Genomic DNA, 26,409 nt, shown 5'->3' with positions numbered 1-26,409 from the left:
GAAGCTGGTCTGTGCTTACCTGAATTTTCAAAGATAGTTTAGAAATAAAACTATTCTGTTGCAGTGCACATAACAAAAGGAAGAAAAGCAAATGAGACACTGTTGGGAACTTTTCTTGCACTTCACCAATCTTCCTACGGCTTTCTTCCCCTGTTCAGATGCAACAGGAGAAAAATACTTCCTGAAAGAATTCAGATGTATGTAATTTAAAACTTGTATTGAGGCATGTCTTACAAGTGAAAATAATCACACTGGCAGGAGCATAATAACCAAACATTTCCAACACAGCAAGCAGGGCTGAAATAATGAGCAATGTTGACTCAAGCAGGGAATAGTAACCCTACTCCGCTGTTGAAGTTGCGCTTCATTTTTGTACAATGAAGTCTCTACCCCACAGAATTAAGCTGTGAAATAAACAGCACACGGGGCGTGCTTGCACCTCCCTTGATAAGATGCAAAGCAACTGGTTGACGAGACAAGGGTCTCTTCATAGCAACAAGGGCTATTTTATTTTATTGTTCTGCGTTCCCTTATCGAAGGCTTAGTCTCTAGAGATTGTAGAACAAATTCACAAGATGCTGCTGCTTCCAAGCTTGCATTTGTTTCTCCATGATTTTCAAGATCAACATTCCCTTAAATAGTGATTCCTTAGTCTTCTGTAACAGGTTTGCAGTCTACAGTCTTTTTCTCCTATGCACATCAAATTCTTTCCTCAATAAAATGGCACCAGCAAAGTTCAGATAACAGCCACAGAATTCCGATGGCAATGAAGATACGCTGTTCCAAGGAAACTACACAGATGCATTTTCTCCTGCAAAAGCAGAGAAAATAGGTTTTAGAACATTTATTAGTAGGTAATCAATAGCCATTTGCTCTTGTTCTGAAGCTACTTAAAGAGTTGACCAAACTTTCCCTCCACGGATAAACCTCGAAGATACTACTTTTCAGGAGGAAATCTTTAGACAGAAACAACATCTTATTTTACCAAGACTTCCACACTCATATATTCACAGAGAGGAGAGGACAGAAGACCGAACACAAGAGTCAACTTAATGAATACTATTCCAAAGTTTCTGAATTATGTTAAGCCTAACACAGTAGTAGATCACTATTTTTCTTGAAAATTCCATAAAAATTGCCTGCTATTTATAACGGACAAAAAAAAATGTTTATTTGTAGAATTACAAAGACCACAATGTGCAATAGCTATCACAAGCTTTGAACAATTTTCCTCATCTGTAGATGGATGCTGCACTTACAATAGCTCATAAAGAATGCAATCAACCACACTGCTCCTGAAGAAGTGTCTCCATTATTTTAATACCCTGAAAAAAAGCACAAATAAATGCCAACTTTACACACAATATAACTATTTCATACATTAGAAAGAACGGCCCCACAATATACCAGTAAAACCCTAAAATGAATTGTGTTTTATGATCCTGTACTAGCTCAATGTAGCACAAACAGCACTTACAACGCAGACTTCTCAGACACGAACCTGGAGAAGACAAAAGACTCTTTGCAGCTTCCACATTTTTCCAAGGCAAGGCAGCATGAAGCCAGGCCACTCAGTTAGGAATGAGAATGAGAAATTCCTTTAAAATGGAAATACTGTCACTTGTATTCTTTGCAAGTGATCGGGTACATGAGAATCAAAGCTCTACATATGAGTATTTCTATAATGCAGGAAAGAAATACTGAACACAGTCAAATACACCATCAGAGGACCACGAGAGCGAATGTTTCTTCTAAAGGACTGATCTGTGAATGGAAGAGGAACTGTCAAACATTAAGCTGTTATTAAAGCAAAGTTTAGGTTGAATCTCGGATTTTTGTTTGTTTGTTTGTTGGAGTGGGGTGGTGCAATGCAGATTAGCCCGAGGTGCTTACCAACCAGCAACAACTGTTTGGGTATACTACAGTGCTGGCAACAGAGCAGCCACCTAAAAATCTGGGGGAAGCTTTGATGGTACCAAGTGCTCTTCCCGTATCAGGGCTAGAAACTGCTCCACAACAAAGTTCTTCCCTATTTTGAAATGAATTCAAGTTCAAGGTTCAGTACAAAGTGAGAATAAGCAGCTTCGCATCTGGTGGAAAAGCAAAACCAGTCACTGTAGAGAAGAAAATCTAAAACATCCCTCCCTCCCCCATGCCTTGTACGACAATTACAATCATTTGCCAGCCCTGCTTCTAATGTTTGGTCAGATCTTGCAGACACAAGAAGCAAGCCTGGAGTTTAGCTATAACCTGAGTGGGACTAAGGCTTACCCTAGGATGTTCTTTGTTTACCAAGATAAACGAAAAGGGGGTTCTCAGTTGGAGCCATCATGACAGAAAACAAAAAAAGACAATTAACTTTAACAAATAGGTCAGGAGAACTTCTTTCCACATCTCCATAACAGACGGACAAGATCTATCTACGAAAACCAGTCCCTCTTCCATGGCTACTCTCTGTAGAAGGCAGTGAGCTGACTACCTTAGCCTATCAGTCTAAACCAGACATGCCACTGTTTGCAGAATAAAGCACTAATTGACATACGTGAGGACTGAGGTTTGCCTAGGGAATTTAAAAATGTTATTTATTGAGTCAATTATGTTCACAGTGTGACAACTGCTTTTTCTTTTATTTCTCCTCGTAGCACTGCAGACTTTTAGGCAGAAAAGTGTTGAGGAAGAAAAGGGGAATGAGAGGGGAATCCATTAAATGAATAAAAATACAAAAGGGCAGGTACAACTCATTACCGAGTATCTTTTCGGCAAGGAATGACTAAATCAAAGCTTAATCAATATATTCCTTTCAACTAAAGTTCAAACACTTAAATCTCAGCCCCAGGAGATCAGGCTTAAAGGAGCTAAATTTACACTACTTAGAGTGCAATGATGCTCTCGAAATGCAGAGCAAACATTGCCCACCCATTAAACTCTGCACCTCTACAGCTACAGCTTAAAAGCTTCTTTGATTGACAAGCCATAAAGTAGTTCCATTTTTCAAAGGTGGAGGTACTCCTCTGCTCTGAGAAGCCAACGCGCTGTAAGCATCTCCGTGCTTTGCCACGGATCCCAGCAGCAGCCCGAAGCACCCACGCAGCCAGAGCGCTGCGGACTCCAGCCCAGCCTCTGGGTGACTGCTCCAGCAAGGGCCGCCCTGCCACTGCCGACAGCACGCTGCACAGCAAAGGGGGCACAGAGACACAGCAGCTGGGTGACAGCATAGCTAGGGCAACCTGAAATGGCAGGCTGAGGAGCTTGCCGCACCACGGACCTTTTGAAAAGCTTATGTTTGTATCCAGATATATGCCACGAGCCAAACTGGAACCCCAGCTGGTTGGGACAGAGAGCACACGTTATGTCTGTAATGTGCTCCACACCTCCAAACACTCAGTTTTAAGCAAGAGGTTAAGCGATATGCAGGAAAGTGTAAGTGGCTTGTTTTAATTTGAAGGCAATACACACGGGCGCACAGCCCATTTCCATTCCCAGCACAAAAGCAGGGTAACGTTTTAACAGACTAACAGAAAATGTTCTGCTGCCTCTGAAAAGAGCACCTAATACCTTGCATTCTTGTTGTAACCATGACAAAACATGTTTCAGTTAAATATTGTTATTTGAGCTCAGCTCCATTTACCAAACAGTACGTTACAGCCTTTCTTTACTTTCTACCCCTTAAATATTTGAGTAATGGAAAAGGAATATAAAAAAGAAATCAAAAAGTGAAAATGACAGAAATGTTGCACAGAAATGTTGCAACATTTAAGAGGCAATGGATAAAACATATATCAATATAACAAAGATGTATTGCTAGACATGCTCCTTCATTATGCAGCCTTAAAATCACTCCTAATTTTGCCATTGGTACTGCTTAACACTAGCAGAGATCATCATAACTTAGAGAAAAATGGGATGATCAGGTTGTGTTTTAAGCTTCGAACCCTCGGGCGCACACACGCACCAGCTGACTGCTGGTCTCCAGCACCCCCCCTGGCCTGAAGCTTCCTCCAGCCTTTACTCGCCCGCTGCAGAGCGATTCCCTTTCCAAAGGGAGCCAGAACCCACGCCAACAGACCCAGAACAGGCTGTCCTGGCAGCTGGGGTTTACTGGCATATCTGCTCAGACATTTAAATTATTCAGGAGGAAAGTTTTATTGGCCATTATCTGGGTGCGTATCATTCATTAATAGTTTTTCTGAACAGGCAAGAAAAAAAAAAGCATAAATGCTGCAATTTCCACCAAAACACACCATGACTTCTACAAACAAAAGCAGGGAAGGGGAATTTTATCTTTTTTGTTTGTTTTGTTCACAGTTGGAATAAAGTAACATCACGGTTGTTCTATCATGCCTTAAAAAAAACCACTACAGAATAGACTCATGTCAGTAACAAACACAATGATTAAAAAGATCACTGCCTTTCACGTCCAAGAATAGCTCTATTAATCCTAACTTTTCCCTCTCATTCTATAACACAGAGATATTTAACACCGATTGTGTGAATAGATTTGTTTTCTTGTATTCATTCACAAAGTTTAAGATTACTACACAATTTTCTCCTGCTCTCCAGGTAGCTCACTCCCTTCTCCATTTCCTCTGCCCCACACGGGTTGCTGCCTCCCACTGCTTTCTTACACCCTTACTCCATCACAGGGATGGAGAAGCGCACTGCTGTCCGGATTGAGGAGATAAAGCAGGAATAATGGCTCGGCTTTGGAAGCAACATCCTTACCTTTCCCAACCAAGCGTACCGGGTGCAAGAAAAGCACCTGTTTGATCAGACCGTTAGGAAGGATGTAGACCGGGCTCCGAAGATAAGAAGTAAACCAGCCACAATGGAAGCCCAGAGAACGTTTATCAAGCGTTGTCACTTACGCGACATTTCTTTTATACCTTTATATAACACCTTTGCGTTGCCGTTTATTACATTTGGGTAAAATGCATCTCAAAATTACTCTATGGCCAAGCCACAAAAGAAACCCTATCTAGCAGCTTAAAGGAAATGAAATGCATACACACAGCTGTTGCCACAGAGAGACCGAAGTTACAGAGAAAAAAAACAAATACAGGCAAGTCTGTACATGTGTACCAGACACCCGTTTGTGTTTTTCAGAGCTCTGCAGACATAGCCAAAATTGTTAAAGGATTTCTAATGCGGCATTGAGATATACTGTGAGCTAGTTTGTCTCATCTGCTAGCTCTGCACTGCCCTAAGCTTGCAGGACGGGTTTCATTACCCAGCTATTGCTTCATTGCTTACACCAGCACAGTTGTCTGCTTTTCATTTTTTTTTTCCCCCACTTTAAAAAGCAACAACAGGGATCTTACTGTTATCAAGAATAAGCAAATGAACAAATGGTCATGCTGCGATTTGAACTACATTTCCATCCACAGCTCTTGGGGCACAGACTCCAAAACCAGGAGGGAGAGGCTGAGCTGCCTGCCCAGCGCACTGCCAGCGAGGAGTCTCCCAGCGATGCTCGGGGAAGGGCTGAGGCTGCTGCCCACGCTGCGTGCTCGCATACCCACTGAAGCAAAGGGAGGAAAGACAGGACGCTGGTACGGACACATTAAAATCAAAAATAAAAATAAATACATTTTTAAAATAGAACTTTTACCAGTACTAACGGCTCGGTCCCCATGAAAAATTGAAGAATGGCATAAGGCATGATCTGATTTTGGACTTCTAAGTATACCTGAACAACAAATTTCTCCATTAGATAACTTAAAAACTAATGACAATGGGATAACGGTAAGTGTAGGTTCATTATGGTCTCGCACACATAAGATTCATAAGCCCAGCTGTGAAACTGCCATGTTTTCAGGCTCAAGCATATGCTTTCACTCATCTGAAATAATATACAAACTGTGTGGGAGGCAAAAAAAAAAAAAAAAAAAAAAAACTTATCTTTACATCAAAAAGGTTTAACTAAATACTCCTTTCAGCTACTTCTCTTGCTCCTTTTTCAGCAGGTACAAATTTTAAACATTTTATTCATCACCACCTGAACCCCCAAACCTATCCAAGTCGCAAATATCCAAAACCAGGACTTCCATGTAACTGCATTTCCCAGTGAGCGCTACAGGAGACACTGCCGTTAAAACCAGTTTATCAATATGACACAGCTCCCAGAAACTGAGGCCTTTGAACACTAATTCCTCTGGGATGCACTACTGGATAGCTTTTATCCTCTTTCATAATTCTTGCTGAAAGACAGAACTATTGAAGTATACAGAACTGCTACAGGGAGATTGACTGTGGCTATTGTAAATACATCAAGCTGCCAAAAAAAAAAATCTAATGTTACTGGAGAAAAATGTGTGACATGATATAAATTCATGTTGCCTATTTTTGACTATTTCAGTGTGAAGGTGCTATAGAACTGCAAATTATTATTACAGTATTAGCTGGTACAATAAGACATTAGGAAGAAAAACTGTTTCAATGCCTAGGGGAAATCAGGAATAAGAATGAATTACAGAAATTGATACAGACATATATACCATGCTTTAAAATGTATCTGAAATAAAACTATTACCATAATAAAACTAAATCCGTTTTTGTTCTGCTTGTTCTCTGTAGACAAAAGAAAAGGTCAAATATTTTTTCAACAATTAAAAGATGTAAGGAATCCAGGCTTAAAACACCAATTTAGTTTTAATCCCAGACAATGCAGTGATTTGAAAACATTTAGAATGTAACTCTAGGAAGAAGTTCAGGCAGTAGACAAACCTACCTTCTTCACGCCTTGCTTTAAGAATGACTGAGCGAAAGCTTCCAACACACGGTTGAGCAAACCGGCCCCCGTAACCGATATTCTGCCTTTTTGTGTGAAGTCTGTCCTACAAAACGGGAACATAACACCAACTTATTTCTCTGCCTACTTAGTAAACACTAAACATAAACGTTTAGAACCTTTTTGTCTTGATTCCCAAGCAAGGCATCACCCCGTCCCCCCCCCACTTTGTACAAGGATCTCGGAGGCACACGCACGGGGCAGCACGAGGTGCGTGCCAGTCGCGGGCAGCACGGCTCCCGGAGCAGCTCGAGACGGGAGCTGCTGCAAGTGCCGGGGAGCAGCAGCGCCAGCGAGCTCCGGCCGACACGCGCCTCGCGTGAGGCAGGACTCAACCAGCAAGGCGCTTTAACCTGCGGGCAACAGAGCGCAGGCTTCTAATTCATGGGAGTCCACCACAGAAACAGCAAACAAAGCTTGTGTGACTCTACGGGTCCTCGGGACATCGAGCTGGACAGAGGCAGTGATAACAGCGGGAAGAGGTCCGACGTGAACAACTTCCCACTCCCGCCACAGAAGCACTCGCGTGAGCCCGGCACCGCCGACGCCCCCAGCAGGCTACAACCACTTTTTATATACGCAAGCCATCAAGAAGAAAAGTGCACGGAGCTCAAGTGAAGGAGCTGGTGCAGATGAGAAGCCTCCCCCCAGGCACAGGACGGACGTCAGCAGTGAATACTGGGCACCCCTGAGCCCGGCTATGCTGGCTGGGATTGACTTACTAATTTTGCTGTTTCACCATTCTCGGAGACCAAAAAGGGCAGCTCAAGGAAAATATTGATCTCAGATTGATTTCTGTAGCACACAGCTGGCAATGCTGCATCGTTACAACACAGTCACAGGGTGAAGTCTATTAATGAGACCCAACTACTAAATTATTGACTAGTTAAGTACGGCAAATTTGGTCTAATTGTTTTCGTGATGGGAGTTTAATTAAAGCGCCTTTAGTACAAAAAGTCTAGCGATATTGTTCAGGTAGTGTCAAGGAGGGTCTCCAAAGCCTGCATGGCTTTCAAAACTAAATTAGAAGTTACATCCAGTGCCTGGCCCTTCACGAGAGGGAGCTTTTGTACGGGAGATCTTTAACCCCGATCCGTGCTGCAGGGCACCGCTCACGCATCACACGCAACGTAACCATCGCTGTAGGCACGCACGCAGCTGGCACTCCCATGGCAGACCCGCCCGTTTCGCCAGCCAGCGCTGGTCACATCCGATGCCCAAGGAGGGGCAGCACTGCGGGGGGCCGGGGGGCCCTGCAGCAGCGCACAGCCTGCCTCCAGGGGCAGCTTCGCCCAGCAGGCAGGGAAGAGGCTGCGTCACTGCTGAGGCTGCACCGTGCTGCTGGCAGCCCAGCTACACAACCCCGTTTAAACTTCTCCACTTTCCCGAGTGCCAGTGCGCCTCACGGTCAGAGCAAGCAGCAGCGCCTGCCTCTGGGGGCAGCTCTCCTGCACGAGCCTGCAGAGGCAGCAACACGCCGAGGACAGCATCCTTCCTAACCTGGAACAGGCCTGAAAACAGGGCGGCGGGCTCTGACCAGCTGAGGCAGCCCGAGTTCCTGCACCAGCAGCACCAACACCTATAGCTGCAAGGCAGTGCTGGTGCAGAGAAACGTCCGTCTTCCCCAGAGGAAGCTGTGGGACAGGCTCTATCCCTCTGTAAGGCTGCAGTGCAAGGACAGGGGAGATCAGCAAACTTCTGAAACAACATGATTTTAAAAGCAAGAGGAACATATCCTTGAACAGCAAAGTCCCAGCACTGGGCTTTCAAAAATGCTTGAACCCCCCAAAACTGAATTTTGTCTGAAGTCGTGTTTTTTTTCTTAAGCATCCTTAGAGCTTTCAGAAGCCAGGCAGCCCTTGCTGGACAACCCTGCCACACTTCCCAGGGAACATCACAAGGCAGAAGTAATGACTAATTACAGTGGACACCAGAGCACAGTAAAAACTAATGGGGTTGACATCAGCTAGAAACAGATCTATTTTTAAAGACAGTTGCATGTATTACATACCTGCTCATTTCACTGTTGCAGGAATTAGAAATTCCACTCCTACCTTGTCATAAACATGCATTAAGACATTTCTGTGCTCCACTCAGCACAAACACAATTCTGTCTTTCTCCCAGGCAAAGTCCCATGCCAGCTTACATCTTTGGGTCATGGCAGGCCAAACACCAGAGAAAAAAAATTGTTTGGGAGCGAGAATGCTCCATGCCAACAACTGGCAAGCAGGAGGTAGCTGGTAATTTTTAAACTGCTAGCCAAGCATCTGCTGGTAGACATGAGAGCAAAGTGAATGCTCTGGCTGTGCCTGCTGTGCAGAAACAGCGGGGCAGCCTTCTATGACTGCAGAGGAGCACATGGAAAATTAATTTCCGACGATTATTTGTGCTCTGGCCAGAGAACCTAACCCAGCATCTGAAGAAGCCAGCAGAAAGCCACAGAACATTTATAGTAGCTGCTTTAAACACAGTCAAGAGTCACCAAAGAATTGTTATTCAGACCCTTCTAAGCATTCAAAAGGCAACAGAAAACACTTTCAGGGCCAGGGGACCACAGCAGCCTGGAGCAGGCACACAGGCACTCACCAATTCGGGTTTTCCAAGCTCTCTCTGAAGACAGACTCCTCGCTCAGGGACGCATACTGTGTCCATGTGAGACAGTGAGTTTTCATAGACATATTTCTTTTCTGCATATTAAGCCAAGATTCCTCTTCCAGGTAGATGTCGGGCACTTTTAAGGCACTGACCTGGAAGTAGAAGAATTGGAGCTTTGGTAAAAAAAGAAAAAAAAAAAAAAGTGTTTTGAGAGGGTAGAAGCACTTCTCAGTACTTGGCATACGCTCATAGCCTCAGAGGGTAAGACTGAGGATTACTGAGGAGGGGATGGGGACTGCTCAGCCCCCAGCCGGACTTGCAGGACTACTCAGCACTGAGTTACCTGACCGTTCGTGTCTCCTGCCCTGCTGCCGACGGCTCACTCACAGCCGGGGTGACAGAGCCCACTTCCGCGGGGTTACCTGCGAGCCGCCCCCCGGGGGCCATGGGGACACGGGGGGGCCACGGGCGCTGCCCCCCTGCACACCCCGGCCGGCGGCGCGACGCCCCTGGGCAGCCCTGCCCCAGCCGGCCCCAGGCTCCCAAAGCGCTGCGAGCCGGCGCCCTGCCCTGCCCAGCCGCCTCCTCCAGAGCCCAATCGTCAACCGGCGAGCCTTTTATCTGGCAACGTGGGCTGCGGAAGGGAAGGAAATCTCACCATCGGTTTATTTTACATTCTGCATGTATAGGGCAATGATATGTTCTCCTTGGCGGGTGAGGCTTGGAAAAGACAAACACAAGTTTAGAGGCAGAAACATACAGAGTCTTCAGAGTATCGGGAAAAAATAGGTATGTATACTTTGAAGCATGCAGGCCTTGAAAAACACTTATTTACCCACGCGTAAACATAAATATACTTTTCTGTGTACAGGCTGTATGCTGCGAGATACTCTGCAACAAACACATAATAAATCGAGGTTAGTCCTCTCCCACGAACTGTGCAGAAAGGACCGCTACTCAACAGGCACAGGAGCGAAACACCACGGGACTGCACACCCCAGGTCCTTACGTTTCCTACAGCCTTTAAGGACTTGCATCTTATCCTCTCTATAGGGACTCTACGATGCCACGTTTAACGTGTAACACGCTAGAGGCACATTGAGTATTGTTTTAATTCCCTCCGGATTCCTTTACAGAGTGGCTTTTTGTAAGAGACTACAGCCCAGTGTGGCCCAAGTCATGGATCAGACATCCAACATGAGCTCAGCACCGAAATATTGCCCGGTGTTTATTATTAGCTGCCTTCTTCTCACTGAGGCTTCGGGTGCGGTTTCTGAGTTCTGTTGCAGATGCAGTTTCCTCCTGAGTTCTGGGAGACTGGGCTTTTACAAAAATACCATCTACCACACAAGGATCGGGACAGCTGGCAGCAACAGGATTATTGCTTGGGGAGGCGGGGGAACAGCTGCACTTTCACCGAGGCCCAGGTGACAGTTTAAAGCGGGTTTACTTCTTCCAGGTAGGGAAGTTAAAAGCCCGTTGCCACCTGTAAGGTAACCACCAGCACCATTTACATCTTCCTGTACTCAAGGCTACAATTTTGTCCATTCAAGTTACATCTGTTCTTAGGGAACCTTTTTCTCTCAACTTCTCTTTAAAAGTAACTTTTCTAACAAAAAGAAAATATCATTAAGAAACGTGATCCCGTTAAACAAGATAAACCACAGGCAGGTATTAAGGTTTCACAACCTGACTGAACTTCTCCAAGTAGTTACCTTTCTCAGGATTTCAGGAATCACATTCTTGCACGTTGCAATTCTCCTCCGGTAAATAATCCCTGTAGACAAATCTGTTGATAAAAGTCAGTCAGAAGGGAAGAGTTACAGCAGCAGATATTACCATTTTTCAAAAAAAAAGTAGTTGCGAGACTTCACAGACAGCAAATGTGCAAGCAGAAATGCTGGCAAATTAACAATGCAGTAGGATTTTTACTTATTTACTTATTTATTTTTTAAGTATAACCGAGTACGCCTGCTGCTTGCCAGACAGGGCTGTAAGCAAGGCTGCTACGGGCACTGTCTCAGGAGGGCACCTGCACCCAGCGCTGCACCCCGGCGCCCTCACCCAGCGCGTGGCACAAACATCTCCCTGCACCCGTGCCGATGCTCCCGGGTGGCCAAGCCCCGCAGCACGCAGCGCCGGGCTGGTGCCAGCCTTCAGGGCCCCATCCCAGCACTGGTGCCAGCCTTCAGGGCCCGTCCCGGTGCCGGAGCCAGCCTTCAGGGCCCGTCCCGGTGGCCGCAGGGAGCCCCAGGCGCTGCTGCTGCGCCCTGCCCTGCCCTGCCCTGCCCTGCCGCACACCGACTGATGGCTGGGGCGAGGGAAGCGCTCGGGCCCCTGAGCTGCCGGGCCAACGTGCGGACTGAAGCTTCCCTTTATTCCTATCCATGCCCCGATTTATATTCTCAAGCTCATTCTCCGGGCAAACGTACTGCACGCAAGACTTACAGAGCAGCCGTGCCTCGTTACACATTTATTTTTGTATTGAATTGGACCAGCGACAAGGACAAAACTATCTATTAGGAAACAAATTACAGTTATTTACTATCTCAAAAAATGGCTGGCTTTTAGAACCACTTTGCCTTTTAATATTTAATGACCCAGATCAAGAACAGAAACCTCAGGATAGTACCACACAAGAACCCAACTGGCAGGCAGCCCAGGTTAAAGACTTGTCAGAGATAAAAGAGTGTGTTCTCAAACAGCATTTGGTTGGGTCTGTGAAATGAAAACTTCATGGGGTTTGGTTTATGGGGTTTGGTTTTCAGGACTGGAACAAACACATCACATAAATAACATGAAGCATCTCCATGCAACAGAGAACAGAAAAGCATTCTCCAAGACGAGTGGTTTACTCCCTTTGAAAAAAATGCCACGACAGCACTAATTTTCTGTTTTCTTTAGTCTCAGAGCAACCTCACTAAGGGCCACCATTAACCCTGAGCTGCAAGACAGAAGACATCTCCAAATGTATGACAAACAGCACCAACAAGCATTTGGTAGTAAGACTTAAGAGTCGACAAGTTCTTACTTCATTCCAAATAAGAATTCAATCCCTTATCCAGTATTTAGAAGAAGGGAATAATTACTATGCTAAGTCCTACAGTATTTGATTCCCACGTGGTCGAGTAACAGTTTAATACTTCTTCACAGGCACGTTACTTTAAGCGCCTAACTGCAAACAGATCTTGCAACCTCAGCAACTGGGAAACAGCCCCATGCAGTACCACTGGACTTTATCTGGTAACCATGCTCCGACCTGAGCACATTTATTTTCCTGTCAATACGACTGGGAAGTGGTAACATCTAACTTTTGGTATTCCAGGAACCCTGATAAGTGGCAGACTGAGGGTCCGGGTTCACCGGCTCTCAGCACCCTACGGGGCCACTGCGCAGGTTGCTGGGTCCTGGAACCGCCTCGCCGCGCGGTGGGACAGCGACGCGTCCCCAGGGGCAGGGACCTGCAAAGCGAGGCAGCGAAATGCCTGCGGAGCGCCTGAGGCCTGACCCCAGCATTCACCGTGCTCAGTTCCAGCAGCCTTACGTCTGGTCTGCAGAGCACTGCGGGTGGAAATCGTCACAGAAGTGCCAGGGAACCGCACAGCAGAAGAATGTACTGCAGAAGAAGTAGGTAAGTCATCTCTGACAGCCTCAGAATAAGCTAAAAATCCAAATGCTTAATCCAGCTAAAACGCATGCTTTTGGGGGCAGGTTAAATATTTTCTCAGTCTCACTTACGCCTAGGATTCCTGCATGCTGGATGTGTGCAGTGCCCAGCATCTACTGAAATAAAGCTATTAAAAAATTAACACTGAAGGTTATGAGAAGCGTTAGTTAGCTTTTTAAGAAAAGTCAGACAGCTTACCTGTTTTCTCTTCCACTGTTTCTACAGCCATGACGTGCTTATCCATGGGACTGGGGTACTGGGATAAAAATGCACAGTGTAAACATTACTGCTCGCCACGTGGCTAACAGCAAACGGCTAACGTCACTCGTAGAGCCAAAAGCAGTCTCAGAGCTTCTCTGAGCAGGTACAAGCTGCTTCACATTAACAGTCTGCAGACTCCATTCAAATTAGGAAGAATTTAGTAAGACTAGCTTAGTAAGATTAGAACAGAAGAGAAAACCCACAACACCGCTAGGATAAAAAACGCCTGAAGGGGAGGTTCCAGCTGGTGCCACACGCCGCACACAGACACCTCCCTCGCACCCTGCACGCCTCTCGGCAGCACGACAGCTCCAGGAGCACGAGGCAGCAGAGGCAGCGTGCCGAGCGCCCGGGCACCGGCACTTGGGTGCAGGACCGAGGGCATCGCCGCGGCCTCACCTTCCTCACAGCTGCCCCCAGCGATTCTCAGTCCGGGACCCCAGCGCACGGGAATTATGCCTAAATTGTGCAGGTTGCCTGCAGGGCAGTATGCTATGCAAGGAATGGATGCACAAGACCGGGACTGCGAAGGATGTACGGTTATCTTGGAACTTATAAAAGCCCTCTGGATAGAAACGAGACAGACAGGGCTACAAGGACCTTACTTCCACTACACAAAGCAACCAACACTCATGTCAATAACAAAATCTAAAATTTAAAGCACAAGAAAATGTATTGAACTCAAATAATACTCAAAAGTTACTGTAGCATCCATGGTAATAAAAATGCCAGGCTGGAGAAATACTGAACATCAAATTAAAATCAGCATTGAACATAATAGGGAGCTTTAGAAAAGGTGGAGAAATTGCATTTTAAGACCAAATGAGTTTGGGTAATGCAATTACAATGCGTAACAACAGGTGCTCCAAAATTCTGACATAAAAGAAATCTTTGGTTCTGAGCTAAAAAGGTCGACAACTCCAGAAGAGGCTGCTCTACAGCCCAGCTCTCCTGCTGCTTCTCGCTGCAGAACAAAAGTTGACTTCAAAAGCGCAAGGTTTTCAAGTCCTGTTCTACACAGAAGTTGGAGTCTTCCCTACAACACGCTGCTTTGAAATGGCAGTACTGGCATAATTGCATTATCAACATAACTTACACTCCGTAAGGCCCAATCGTGTGAAACAGAGAACCATTTACATAAATCTTTCACTAAATAGCAGGCTCTATTACCCAAGTACTTAAACAGAAATAGACTCAATCTCCTACACGGCTCAGAAAAGGAAATAACATTAGAAGTCCACAAGCAGATGTAACGTCTCGGCGAGCCTGCCACGCACAGGAGCAGTCCTGCCAGCCTGCCCCAGCCTCCCTGCGAGGTTTCCACTCCCCGCGGACTTACAGCCGAGGGCAGCGGAGCACAGCGAGCCCCAGCCCTGCCGTACCCGCTCCTCACAGGGCTGCGCCCGGCACCCCAGCACCGTGCCCGGCCCGGCCCCGCGCTGAGGGCTCCCACCAGCCCCGCAGGGCCACAGGCTGCCCCCTGGGCACAGCCCCGGCGCTGCCATCGCTACAGGGACCGCCACCGCTCCTCGGGCTTTGGAACCCCGCTGCGTATCCACGCCGCACATGCAGGTAGTTCCAACGAGTTCCCTCAGTAAATTGCCTTCCAGTGACTTCCGAACGCCCTAAGGGTTGAGGTTGGCTGGGACCCCGGGGGGGTCTCAGGCTGGGCCACCCAGGACCACTTCCAGACAGGTCCCGAACACCTCTGAGGAGGGAGACTCCCGATTTGCTTATTTCAGAGACGTCCGTCCCTCCGTCGTTCTAAGGAGACCCCAAACAAATCATCAGCAGCAGAAACTGTGAAACTGACTTCGTCAGTGTCTTTAAAAAGCTTTTTTTTTTCTTTTTTAGCTGTGGCTGCCAGTCATGAGTGTTTCTCAAAGATGCCGAGTCCATTTTAGAGACTTAGAGCTACAAACGTGGCACCCGCGAACAGCATTTCAGAAGCTGAGTCCCATATCCAGAAAATCCCTCCGCATTTCCAGCACGGTACCTGAGCAGTTACCACAGTTATTGCCACATTTCACTGCTTACTGAAATTGAAGCTTTCCATTCCCCATTTGCAAAAAACTGCCAATTAAAACCGGAGTAATTCCTGTGCCCTTACTCAGTCTTCCTGCAAATGTATCGATTGTTTTCTATAAGTAACAACAAACAGAATTGATTCCGTTAGTCATCACTCTGAATCCAGGGAATTAAGACCCTACATGCCTTTCCTAACTGGAATGCATAAGATCATTTATCAAAAGCAGCAGTTTCTAACCACAGTGATGTTTCTTAGAAGTTATTTGAGGGAAATAGCAGACCTTTAAAAGCAGCACTGTGTTTAGCAGCAGAGAGAAATCACTGCAGGTTACACATAATGATTTGTATGAAAATGAAATATTTCAAAGCAATGAAGGGCTGGTTTTACATGCAAGATCAAATGGAGCCCACATAAATCAAAATGACAGCTTCAAAGACTTGCAAAAAATAATAATATTTAAATTCATAAATATTCTGATTCTTTTTCAACACCAAGGAAATGAAGCGGTGACACTGCAAAATCAGCTAAACCTTTCCACATTCCTTCACTTTATTACTGGGTTGGAAAGGTGGTGGTTGTGAATAAACGTGAATTAAAAAAAAATCTAGCAAACCCACTGCGTAGATTACTTACTGCAATAAAAATCAATAAATGCATAAGCCTTTCACATACGGATACATTTATTTCAAATACAAATCAATCTGTCACACTTGAACTGAGTCTGATTTACTGTTCGTGGGCTCAGTCCGAGGTGAGGTCTCCACGACCGAGCGGCCCCTGCGGCAGAGCAGAGCACAGCTCCCGGGCCCCGCACCCTACAGAGGCACAGTAAGCGCGCCCTTCCCTGCCAGTCCAGGAATGCCACATTTCTGCCTTGGACACTGGGCATGAGAACCCAGGCACATCGGAAGTTGTGGCTTTAACTTCTTTCACACCTTACCAGTGGGATTTTCCCTCATCTACGCTGTAGGTGTCCAAAAGGTGTAACACAACAGAAAGATGTCGTTGCGGACCACCGTGTGTCCACCTCACTCAGCACGTCCCTGAAGAGGGATGGAGCTGGGCCACTACCTGCCCTTCCCCATCAGGAGCTACGGCAGGGCTTGGAAATGTGGGCAGCATCGTCCATGGAGCCCAGCAGTGCTCCACGACTGCCGTGTGCTGCAGGACCTGGATCCTGTTTCTCGAGAAATACATGACATAGGCAGAATGTTTTCCAGTGTACTTGTGAACTGACATCCAAATATATACCTCAGTATCTGATGTAGAAGGCTGTCCGTCTGATGACCACTGATTTCTTAATCAAAGTGGAGGAAAACATTCTGCAGTAAGGGCACACTTTCAGAGAAGCTGGGTGAAAACTTTACTGCGGAGTGCAGCAGAGCTTTAAACCTAACCTGAAAGGTGTGTAAGGGGGAAGAGGATTGAGGGGGGTGAGGAACAAAACACACCAACTCCTTCCATAGTCTGAGTGATCTTCGTGACTTCTGTGATCAATCGAGAGAGGTTGTAAGATGCAGTCAATACAGAAAATGCCCCAGTACAGGCAATACATGGGACTTCTGTGAGCCAGGAGATGACTTGACACAAACGTGCCCTTGAAGAACCCTGACTGTGGTCTCCTCTGAAAGCAAGCCCCGTTGCACCTTCCCACCCTGTTCTGCAACATAACAACACTCAGCGGTTCAACTTGCAGGACCTTGACAGAAAGAACAGGATCGGGAGCACTGAAAATCATAACTATGGGATTTATGAGTAACTATGACAATCCTTCAATCATACTGAATTCCTGGTTAAAAGCAAGTGATGCACTTTGCTGGCACATACAAACGAGGATTATTTTAACCTCTCTGCTCTACGCCTCTGGTGTTGATAATTAGCCTCAGTGTTCATCTCCAACTGCCCTTCTTAAGTCATATAGACGTATACTACCGAATACAATTTCTATGTGTATTTTTACTCTGGTTTGTATCTTTCACAATGAAAAGCACGAACTCTGCTTCTCTTCTGACGGCTAGCTCCCAAACACTCATGAAAACCAGCAAAAGATGCCTCCTGCCTTTTCTTTTCCAAGTTCATTCAAAGCTTTCAAATTAATATTTCAAAGCACATCCATTAGTCAGCCATAGTGTGGCAGTCTAAACTACATGGTTAGTAAATTTGACTACCCAAGCTTGCCAAATATATAGCTCAGGCTTTCTGCAGCAGGGCAAAAACAAAAACAAAAAAATTTTTTTTGCCATTTTTTTTCTTTTTTTGAAGGAAACCTTAAATGCATCTTTCTAAAGTCCTGTACTAGGACAAGAAAAGAACATCTGTAGATGATTAAGAGAAACAGAAGAGAAAGAGTCCAGACAAAGCATTTTTACTCAAAATTCTGGCATTTCAGCCTGCGAAGAAATTTTGAATTTTTCCTTTGTAAGAGTTCCACATAAAACATATTTGGTTCTCATTACAGGCCAAGACACCACTACAGGGATTCAGTTCCCTTTTATAATGAGCTGAACACCAGAAAAAAAGAGGCAGTCAATTGAAACAAAAACATGCCACCACATCTTTTAGAGATTTATGTATCTTGTCAGTCATTATCCCGTGAAACTGGCAATGAAGACAAGAAACTGACCCCACCGAGACCACTTGCAAAAGCCTGGTGACCCCAGCAAGTTTCAACGCAGTCTTCAAAAGCTTTCAGCAAAAAAAGCTTGTTATTTCTTGGATGAAAAGCTTTGTACTCCAACCACAACCCATAAAACCGATCCCATTGTTAAGGGCCTGACAATTTCCCATGCAAAGTTCCTTAGCAAGAGGCGCTCTGCCCGCCAGCGAGGAGCACGCTGCCGGCCGTCACCCACCGCTGACGCGCCGGGGCTGCCTCTGCTGCGGGGCGCGTGGGCTCTGCTCTGCCAGGGGTGGATGCGCTCTGGGCTCCCTTCGGCATCGGCTCCGCCAGAGCCCGGCCTCTGCCAGCGGGCAACAGGGAACCGGCATCTGCCCACAGCACAGGTACGTCCTTCCTCGCCTGTACGTCGGCTGCAACAAGGGTGAATTCAGCCCAAAGTCAGCATTTGTTTAAACATCTTGTCTTGACAAAAATGTCCACAAACCCTCGGGGCTCTGTGCCAAGGAAACACCCCGTGCTACACCGCCGCTCACTTCTATCGTTAATGTTTAAACACCCGCGGCCAAACCAAACATCATGGGGCCTGCTCTGTTTTTCACCTCGGTGCTCCTAAGAACTGGTCGCAGCCAGAGGGCAAAAGCCCAGCACCAGTTTTTAATAAAGATTACACCTCATCCCTATTTCTGTGCTATTGTTCAAGGAAAACACCAGCAGAAAGGGCAGTTTTGATGCACAGCTCGGAGGCTGGGTCTGAGACAGCAGCATTCAAAAGGAAAATGTAGGAGGATGGATCCCACACGGGAACGCTACCTACCTGCACTAACGCAGCCTTCCCCGCTGCAAAACACTCTCACTGCAAACCCTCCCGAACGCACTGCCCCGCTAGGCCAAGGCCCGCGCGTGTCGCCCCGAGCTGTGACGGGGGCCGGGGCAGAACCCAGCGCGGGTCTCCCGGCCGAGCCCCCGGCTCGCACAGCCCCGCACAGCCCCGCACCGCCGGGCCCCTCGGGGCAGCCGAGCCCCGAGGGCCGCGGGGAGCGCCGCCGACACGCGGAGCAGCCCCGCGGCGGCGCCCCGAGCAACGAGGCGGGGCCGGGCACACCCCGCTGCCCGCTGCCGGCCCCGCCGCCGCCGCCGTGAGGCGCTGCAGCCCCGGCGGCAGGCGGGGAGGCGGGGCCGGGGCGGCCGCGGTTACCTTGCGGAGGTAGCTGGCCACCACCTGCTCGAAGGGGTACCGGTACACGCGGTGCACCTCCACCGTCACCCCCATGGCGGGGCCCGGCCCGGCCGCCCCTTCCTGCCCCGCCCGCGGGCCCGCCGCAGGGCCCGCCCCGCCCCGCCACCATCTTGCGGGCCCGGCCCCGGGGCAGCGGCCGGGCCCCGCCGCGGGCAGGCCTTGCGGTGCCGGGGGCGGTGTGCTGCGGGGAGCCGGGGGCGCCCACAGCAGCCCCAGGAGCGATCAAACAGCCCCGCGTGAAATCAGAGCGTGTATTGGAAAACCGGCCAGCCCGGCCCCGCGCCGGTACCTGCCCCCGGGCCTCCGCCGCGCTGGTGCGGCCGGGAGGAGTGCTGGTGGCCGAGAAGCGATGTAATTGCTGGAGGACAATAAATACTGACTTCGTAAATGCGTATTTGCATCTAGTTTTACTGTAAACATTCAAGTATCAGGCAACAGCTTTGCCTAGTTGCTTCTTTCTTATCTTAAGCTGGCAAACTTTTAAATGAGACCGACAGACTGAGATCAAACGAGCCAGCTTGCAGGGGGAGAGCTGCCTGACATCAATTCCTGATTTCTGAGGTCTCATCTGCCCTCAGTTAATACCCAAAGGGCCACATTTATACATATTGCAGATCCTGGCGTGATAAATGAAGCAAATCAAGTATCTGCTATATTTGTATTTATTTTTAATTAAGCCCTTGGTACCCACTGAAAAATTTCAGTAGGAGACGTATGGAAGTCTAAGAGCTATAAGGGCATTATTTCTAGTAATTTAAGTATTGGGGAGAAATTTTATAGCCTACCACAGAGAAGTAGAAACTTGGCCATAAACTACCCTGCCTAGGCTTGCAACCTCAGCACGAAGAATGTGCGAGCAGTCTCTTAACTCGTCAGTCTCAGAGGTAATATGCGAGTTAAGGCTGCATTACCATTACTCATGAATATGAAATGTAATGATTTAATGCTATGGGAAGAAAAAAAAAAAAAAAAAAAACATTTCCCCTGTTAGCCTCCACCTTTTGAAGCCCTTGTGTTCTGCACCACCAGTGGCAGCCTGCAAAGTATTCAGCATCATTGCTTCACCTCAACTAATTAGAGTTTACCTCTTGCAGATTACAACATGGGATTAATATTAAGCAACAGAAATCCTGCTCACCACCAGCCTGATGCTGAAAAGTGCTGAGCATTGGAGAGGGGAATTTTAGTTCAGCACTTCCTCATAAGTAGGCTAAAAACTCATTAACTTCTATTTATAATAATAAATTACTGTGCATTTTTATAGCTCCAGATTTGGGAAGAGTTTTCAGTTTCCCCCCATAAATCAGACCCCACAGGAATCATCGTGTCCGTTAAAGCAGATGTAAGAATCAGCAAAATCTTCAGGAAACACTTGTGACACTGCAAGGCAAGTTCAGAGTTAATCACAAAAGATGGTGTAATGTTAAAATGTTCAGCAAATTAAAACCCAGAGGAGGCACCACTCCGCTTCTTCCCCGCTGTCATACAAACAGACTTCACACCCTGACTGTTAACGATGTGCCCAAGCTGCGCCTTCTGCTGCTGCTTTTTGTTGTGCTACCACAGTGCCTGCTGGCGGGGATCCGTCTGTGCTGGGCTCCCAACAGCACTGACGGGCAGTGCCAGCAGATCTAGGCCGAGCTCCTGATGCAGGAGACATTTACACAGGTTCTTTACATCTAAGCACAGATCGTGTCATGTAGCAGCCTGGATATGTTCACGCCACAGGGCTACAAGCAGCATGTTTGCAAAACGGGGTCTGGGCTGATTAAAAAGTTGAACAGATGTGTGCAACAAACAAGAGGAACAGTTGGTAGCAGAGGTGCTGTGTTCGCATTTACGGTGAGACGTGTATAAGGCGCCTTTCTCATCTTTAAAAATCTTTCTATTAGAGCAAGGCTGCTTGAAGATGAAATAATTCAAAGTTCTCAACAAAATATCAGTGCGGTGCTTGTAGACTGCTGCAGCTCTGGTCATGCAGCACAGATCGGGCAGGGCTGCAGGCCGCTTTCATTGCAAGCTGGGCATCGGAGAGCCCTGTAGGACTCTCTGAATCTGTTTGCTAGCATTGAAAACTTGCTTCCATGGCACAGCGAGCAAGGAGCAGAGCCTGATCCTTTACACTGGGAACAAGTGTGTTCAGCATCGCCTTCCTGCAACAGAAAGATCATGAACAAAATCTGTACTCAATATCAGACATCAAAGTCAGTAACAGCTGAAAGCAGGAAATTCTCTCCTCTGGTCTTTAAAGTAATCATGGTTCCTGACATGCCACTCTGCCAATAGCATTTGGTTCTCTATAGCAAGATCTCCAAGGTAAAGGCTCCTGTGTGTCCGCGGACAATTTGTGGATACTTCTACAAAATGAGAAGTTAACATGCCTGAGTTTGAAATACAATACCTCGAAATTCAGCTTTTCTCCTCTTGCAAGGGCCTGCATAGCTCCCCCATCTTCCTGTCATTTCTTAATGTGGCCATTTTACCAGCTCTGTGTTAAGCCACGCTTCCTTTCCTCGTGCATTGCTCCTCACCCTCTGCCCCCGCCAGTCCCCCAGCACTGACACACGCGTGGATTCTTTCAGGCTTCCCCTTGTGCCTGCAACTTGCTCCAGAGCTGCCAGCCTCTTTCAAATCTCAGCTTAAAATTCACTACTTCCACAGAGCCCAGAAGTGATTAAATATCTGCACCAGGAAGAACATACCCGGGCACAGGTTCACCATTTTGGTGTCAGTTCAGTGGCCCACATCATTCCTGTGCAGCGGTGCTGCCTTACCCAGCAGAACAGAACAAGGCCTAAACTAAGATAATGGGAGTTAGTGCTAGGTATGCTTTACATCGTGCCTACATGGTAATTTGATAGGCTAAATTAGTTGACTTCTCAGGAGAACAACCTTCCTGTGGTTTGGTCATCTTATTGAATATTTCTATTACCAGTGCATAAAGAATCCAAAACTATTCTGGAAAAAAAAAATCCACAGTCTTGGTACTTTCAGATTTTACTCTTTGTTCCCAAATATCTCAGACAGGCAATTCTGCCAGTAGATGAGATGAATCTTGGCTTTTATGTTAAAGCCCTCTTTCTGAAAATTATGTTTATTTCAATACTGACAAAGGAAAAAAATGCTGCTTAGCTTCTCAGGGTTGTTCTCAGTTTTCGCGGGTACTTTACATAAGTGAGCCCCAAGCAAGGCTCATGGCTGCAGAGCATCCAAGGCAACCTGCATTATGCACAGGAGGTTGGTTTCAGGTTGGTAAATTTGTAATGCTTGGTATTTACCCCGCATGACAGCATTGTTTTGTGGGATCAAATTATGGTCAGACTAATTGGGATTCTGACCAACAAAGACTAACCCGTGAGAAAATACAGGGAAGACACAATCCTATTTCAGCTGATATTAAAATTTTAGCCCCAGGCAGTCTCAGCCACACGGCAGCTGTGTTTAGCCTTGTCAGGCTGGAGAAACTCAGGCCTGCTCTTATTCCACTGGGAGAGAGTGAAGAAAGATGGACCTAAGCCAAACTACATAAATGTCAGCGATCTCCGAGGGAAACATCAAGTGGGAGACATGAGGACGCTGGAAACAGAGCAGCTGTCCCCAGAGTGCAAACTGTGCTGCAGCACTGATTAGTTATCTCCATGCTGGAAGAGGAACAAAGTGATGCTTTTAATCCAAATTTAGTTGAAGTGTCAGATACAGACATAGATGGGGCTTGGATGGGAATATTGAGCTGTTTGACTGGGACTGCTAGACCCAAAAGCCTTGGGGAACAAAAGCAATTTCCATTATCACTTACCTGCATGTACTGGTTGCAGGCAACCTTTTTCTCCACCTCTTTTTTATGTCCAGTGCCAATTCTGTCTTTCCTTTCCTGGTATATGAAGGCCCAGTCATTTATTCCCTCAGTCTGGATGATTCTTCTCATGAGCTCTTTCTGGTCCATTGGTGCACGGATGATTTTCAGGTTATTTGTGTAGATGATGATCTTGCCAAAATCTATGATTGGGGAAGCCTGTAGAAGGATCTTAATCAATGTCTCACCTGTATGAATACGCTCTGCAAACAGTGACGATCCCTGGGTTCCCAGAAGAATATCCCTCCTGCCTGGCCTCCCCTAGCCTGGCTCTGCCCCACAGGCCAGCTTCCCACAGCCCTCCAGAGCACGGTGCACACAGGGGAGGAGAGATGGAAAGACAGACAGACTGGGCTGCCAGCTCACACCCAGGCTTTGGGTCAAAGCTTCCAAACCCTACCGAATGCTACCAAAGAGGCAACCATCACCTGGAACTGCAGAGGTGGCTTTTCTCTACATGCCAGCTCCACTGCCCTTAGGACTGTGCACTCTTCCTTTCTTGCAGATGGGTTGAAGTGAGACCTTACATCCCGGAAAGCTTTCCCCATCCTGACTGTGACATTCAACTGAATGTCACTGGAATAGGTAGGGTTTTTCAGATTTAAAAGAAAACTTCTCTTTGTCATTTATTAATGCTGGCAAAGCGGTCAGATGATTTTTAAAAAATAATCTAATTTTCTAATGCAAAATTTTGTTCCTAACAGCCGGTGTAAATAACCATTCATGGGGACACTCGAATTTGCATTCTTTTCTAATGATTTTTAAACTAACCTCGGTCTGGTCAAACACATTTTGAAAGCAGCATTTTGCTTACCTGGTCCCTCTTTCCCTTAGCATTTTACCAGGTATCATATGGCAGTTACCATAGCCTATTTTTTTACACACTCTTCATATTTCGCTCTGTATAAGTGTCAAGAAGCGATGCAAAAGGAGATGCTCTCCTAAGAAAATGCCGTGACAGACTCACATCATCCAATGCAGGTTGGTTGATGGCTCTGCTGGCAACCGGGCACCTGCTGCTTTGTACCAGCAGAAGCATGGAGGGGCAGCAAGCTCAAACCCTGCCCGTTTGCAGAAGGCTTTAAACACCTCGTATTTCTTATGCAGACGTGGTGTCTCCAAATACTGAGTGCATGTTGATACAAAACAAAACAGATATTGGATAGCACGATTACTCAAAGTACTTATGGTTAGGGAGACTAGGGAATAGAGATGAGTATTACCCAAGAATGCAGAACAAATTAATGGTAGAGATAGGATCACGTAAGTGCTCTGTCTTTGGGCAAAAGACATTCATAGTGGTTTGATATTTTCGGTTATAGATGCCCGGTGTATCAACTAAGTGTAGTTCAAGTATCAGCAGTCTGGTGTTCCTACATGCAACTTTGAAACCTTGATTAGCACCAATAGACTTTTAATATGTTTAAACTAAGACATAAAATGCTTTATAAAGCACTCCCAAGTCCCTTTAGTTGTGGTCAAAGTGACTATTCAAGAGACCACAGCAGGTGACAGTACAACTTCCTGTATGTTTCAGCTGTTGGTGTACTCAAATTTCTCCCTGAAGACATTCTTAATTCTTGACCTTTCTGCTAGCATCTGGGGCGATACCACCAAAAAGCCAGTGTAGGACTGGGATGGTGTGTGCAAGGTGTGTCCTGGGCAAAGGACAGACCAGTCTCTGAATAACAACTGCTTGTTGTTCAATCTGAACTGGATTTGAAATGAGGTGTCTACCAGGGAAAGGCCTGATGTATTGATTGAACAAGCTAGCTACCTTTTGCTGTCTTCCTTTTTATCATTTTTTTATGAGCAGACTCACCCTGAATTTCACAAATCTGCTGATTATATCAATATATCAATAGTGCACTTCATTTGGAGTTTGTGTTTCAGGGTAACATGGTTGTTATCAACAGTACTGATACACCACCATTATTATATGGGTTGTTTGGCTGGTACGTAGAGGTTTGATAAAACCAAATAGCAGTAAAAAATAACATAAGTCTAATTTGACAGGGCAAGAAAATGAACGTAATCCCTGTATATGAATCAATTTAACATATATTACACATGTACTTGCTTTTTATTACAGCTAAAAGGACACTTCTATATCAGTGGTGTTAATTATATGTTAATAACATATCCAGTGAAACTAAGCCGGGGTTTTCAAAGCGGGTGGAGGGTAATTCTGAGTTTCCAGAGGATGCGCATGACTCGCTCTGAGGCTCACTGGCAGGCTGCCAGGGGCACTAACCTTTTTGCCAGCTCAAGTCATGCAACTTCTATGTTTAAAATATAACTAATTAAGATAATATCCACCTTACTTTTGACTGCTCTCGATGCATTAGGATTACTCTGCATAGATATTGAAACACATGGAAATGCTGCATCTTACTCTACAAAACAGGCAGCAGCCAAGGCTGGGCGTTACTCACCCTGCAGTGGCCGTCACTCGAGGGGCAGTCGCTGAAGAGAGGCGAGGTGCTGGCGAGGCTGTATTTCTTATCCTCTTTGAATATGCTGATCCGCTGGGCACTCAGCTTGGCTGGCGGGCACAGCCTGCCTTCTGCCGCGTCCCCCGCCGCGCAGGGACGGTTCCCCGGCTCAAAGCTGTGCCGGAGGAAACGCCGAGACTGCTCTTTGGCTGGGGGCTCCAGCTCCTGCCCGTCCTCGTAGACTTGTTTTAGCACTCGACCGCTGTAGGCTGATGATATTTTGAACCTCACTTTGCGGGGCCTTCCCTCGTGCCTTTGGCTGAGCTTCTTCTGGTGCTCATCCATGATTACGATTTCAAGTCGCAGGTCCTGGAGATCAACTGAAAGAGCTTTGGGTCCAAAAGAAAACTCTCCTCAGCTTCCCCCAGACACACCATGTATAATTCAAGGTTTCTAGTAGTTCCTCTCATCTTACGGCAAAACCGACACCACTGTATTAAATATTGATAGATATTCACAAAGAGAAAATATCTGTGGTGGTGAAATAGAAGGCAAGTTTTGCTGAACTCTACTGAAAGGTGGACAGGCTGGCCTACGAAATGAGAAATGGAGTTACCTTGGGGAGGAGAGGATTAAATAGGAAACCCTGCCTGTGTTCTGCAGCCATGGAAATGTTTCTGCCGTGTCCTGTGATAAGAACTATCCCAAATACACCATCCCAGCAGCTTTTCAACATTTTCTGACAAGGTGAAAATTTAAAAAGACAAGTTCACAGAAAAAGCAATCCAGCTTCACAAATAGCAATTGTGAATAATTCCTCTTCCATTCTTGCTCAGAAACCCTGAGAGTACAAAGCTCCATTTCATTTTAATCCAAATGTGTTTCTCTACAGGTTGGTGGAGATCTAATTAAGATTTTCTCTCT

General features: G+C 46.5%; 2 protein-coding genes across 3 annotated transcripts; both read right to left on the bottom strand.

Annotated features, from left to right (window-relative positions):
- Positions 1-200: 200 nt before the first annotated feature.
- On the bottom strand, positions 201-19,273 carry PRELID2 (PRELI domain containing 2). 2 transcript variants are annotated; one of them, XM_035560690.2, is made up of 7 exons: positions 19,156-19,273; positions 13,249-13,306; positions 11,099-11,172; positions 9,375-9,535; positions 6,728-6,833; positions 1,260-1,325; positions 201-811 (listed from the first exon to the last, which is right to left on the bottom strand). In XM_035560690.2, exons 1-6 carry the CDS (start codon positions 19,228-19,230, stop codon positions 1,281-1,283), a joined length of 519 nt encoding a protein of 172 aa, XP_035416583.1. In that variant the 5' UTR covers positions 19,231-19,273; the 3' UTR covers positions 201-811; positions 1,260-1,280. The 2 variants fall into 2 exon arrangements, with proteins under 2 accessions (XP_035416583.1, XP_035416584.1); XM_035560691.2 differs by lacking the exon at positions 19,156-19,273 and adding an exon at positions 18,775-19,020.
- Positions 19,274-21,170: 1,897 nt separating this feature from the next.
- On the bottom strand, positions 21,171-25,830 carry GRXCR2 (glutaredoxin and cysteine rich domain containing 2). The gene is made up of 3 exons (XM_035560578.1): positions 25,486-25,830; positions 22,994-23,209; positions 21,171-21,350 (listed from the first exon to the last, which is right to left on the bottom strand). The coding sequence occupies exons 1-3, from the start codon at positions 25,828-25,830 to the stop codon at positions 21,171-21,173; spliced, it is 741 nt and encodes a 246-aa protein (XP_035416471.1).
- Between the last annotated feature and the right edge of the window lie 579 nt (positions 25,831-26,409).

Source organism: Cygnus atratus, chromosome 14 (assembly GCF_013377495.2).
Source record: "Cygnus atratus isolate AKBS03 ecotype Queensland, Australia chromosome 14, CAtr_DNAZoo_HiC_assembly, whole genome shotgun sequence".
NCBI lineage: Eukaryota > Metazoa > Chordata > Aves > Anseriformes > Anatidae > Cygnus > Cygnus atratus.
The sequence above is the reverse complement of the archived record's forward strand: the minus strand, read 5'-3'. Positions and strand labels throughout refer to the sequence as shown.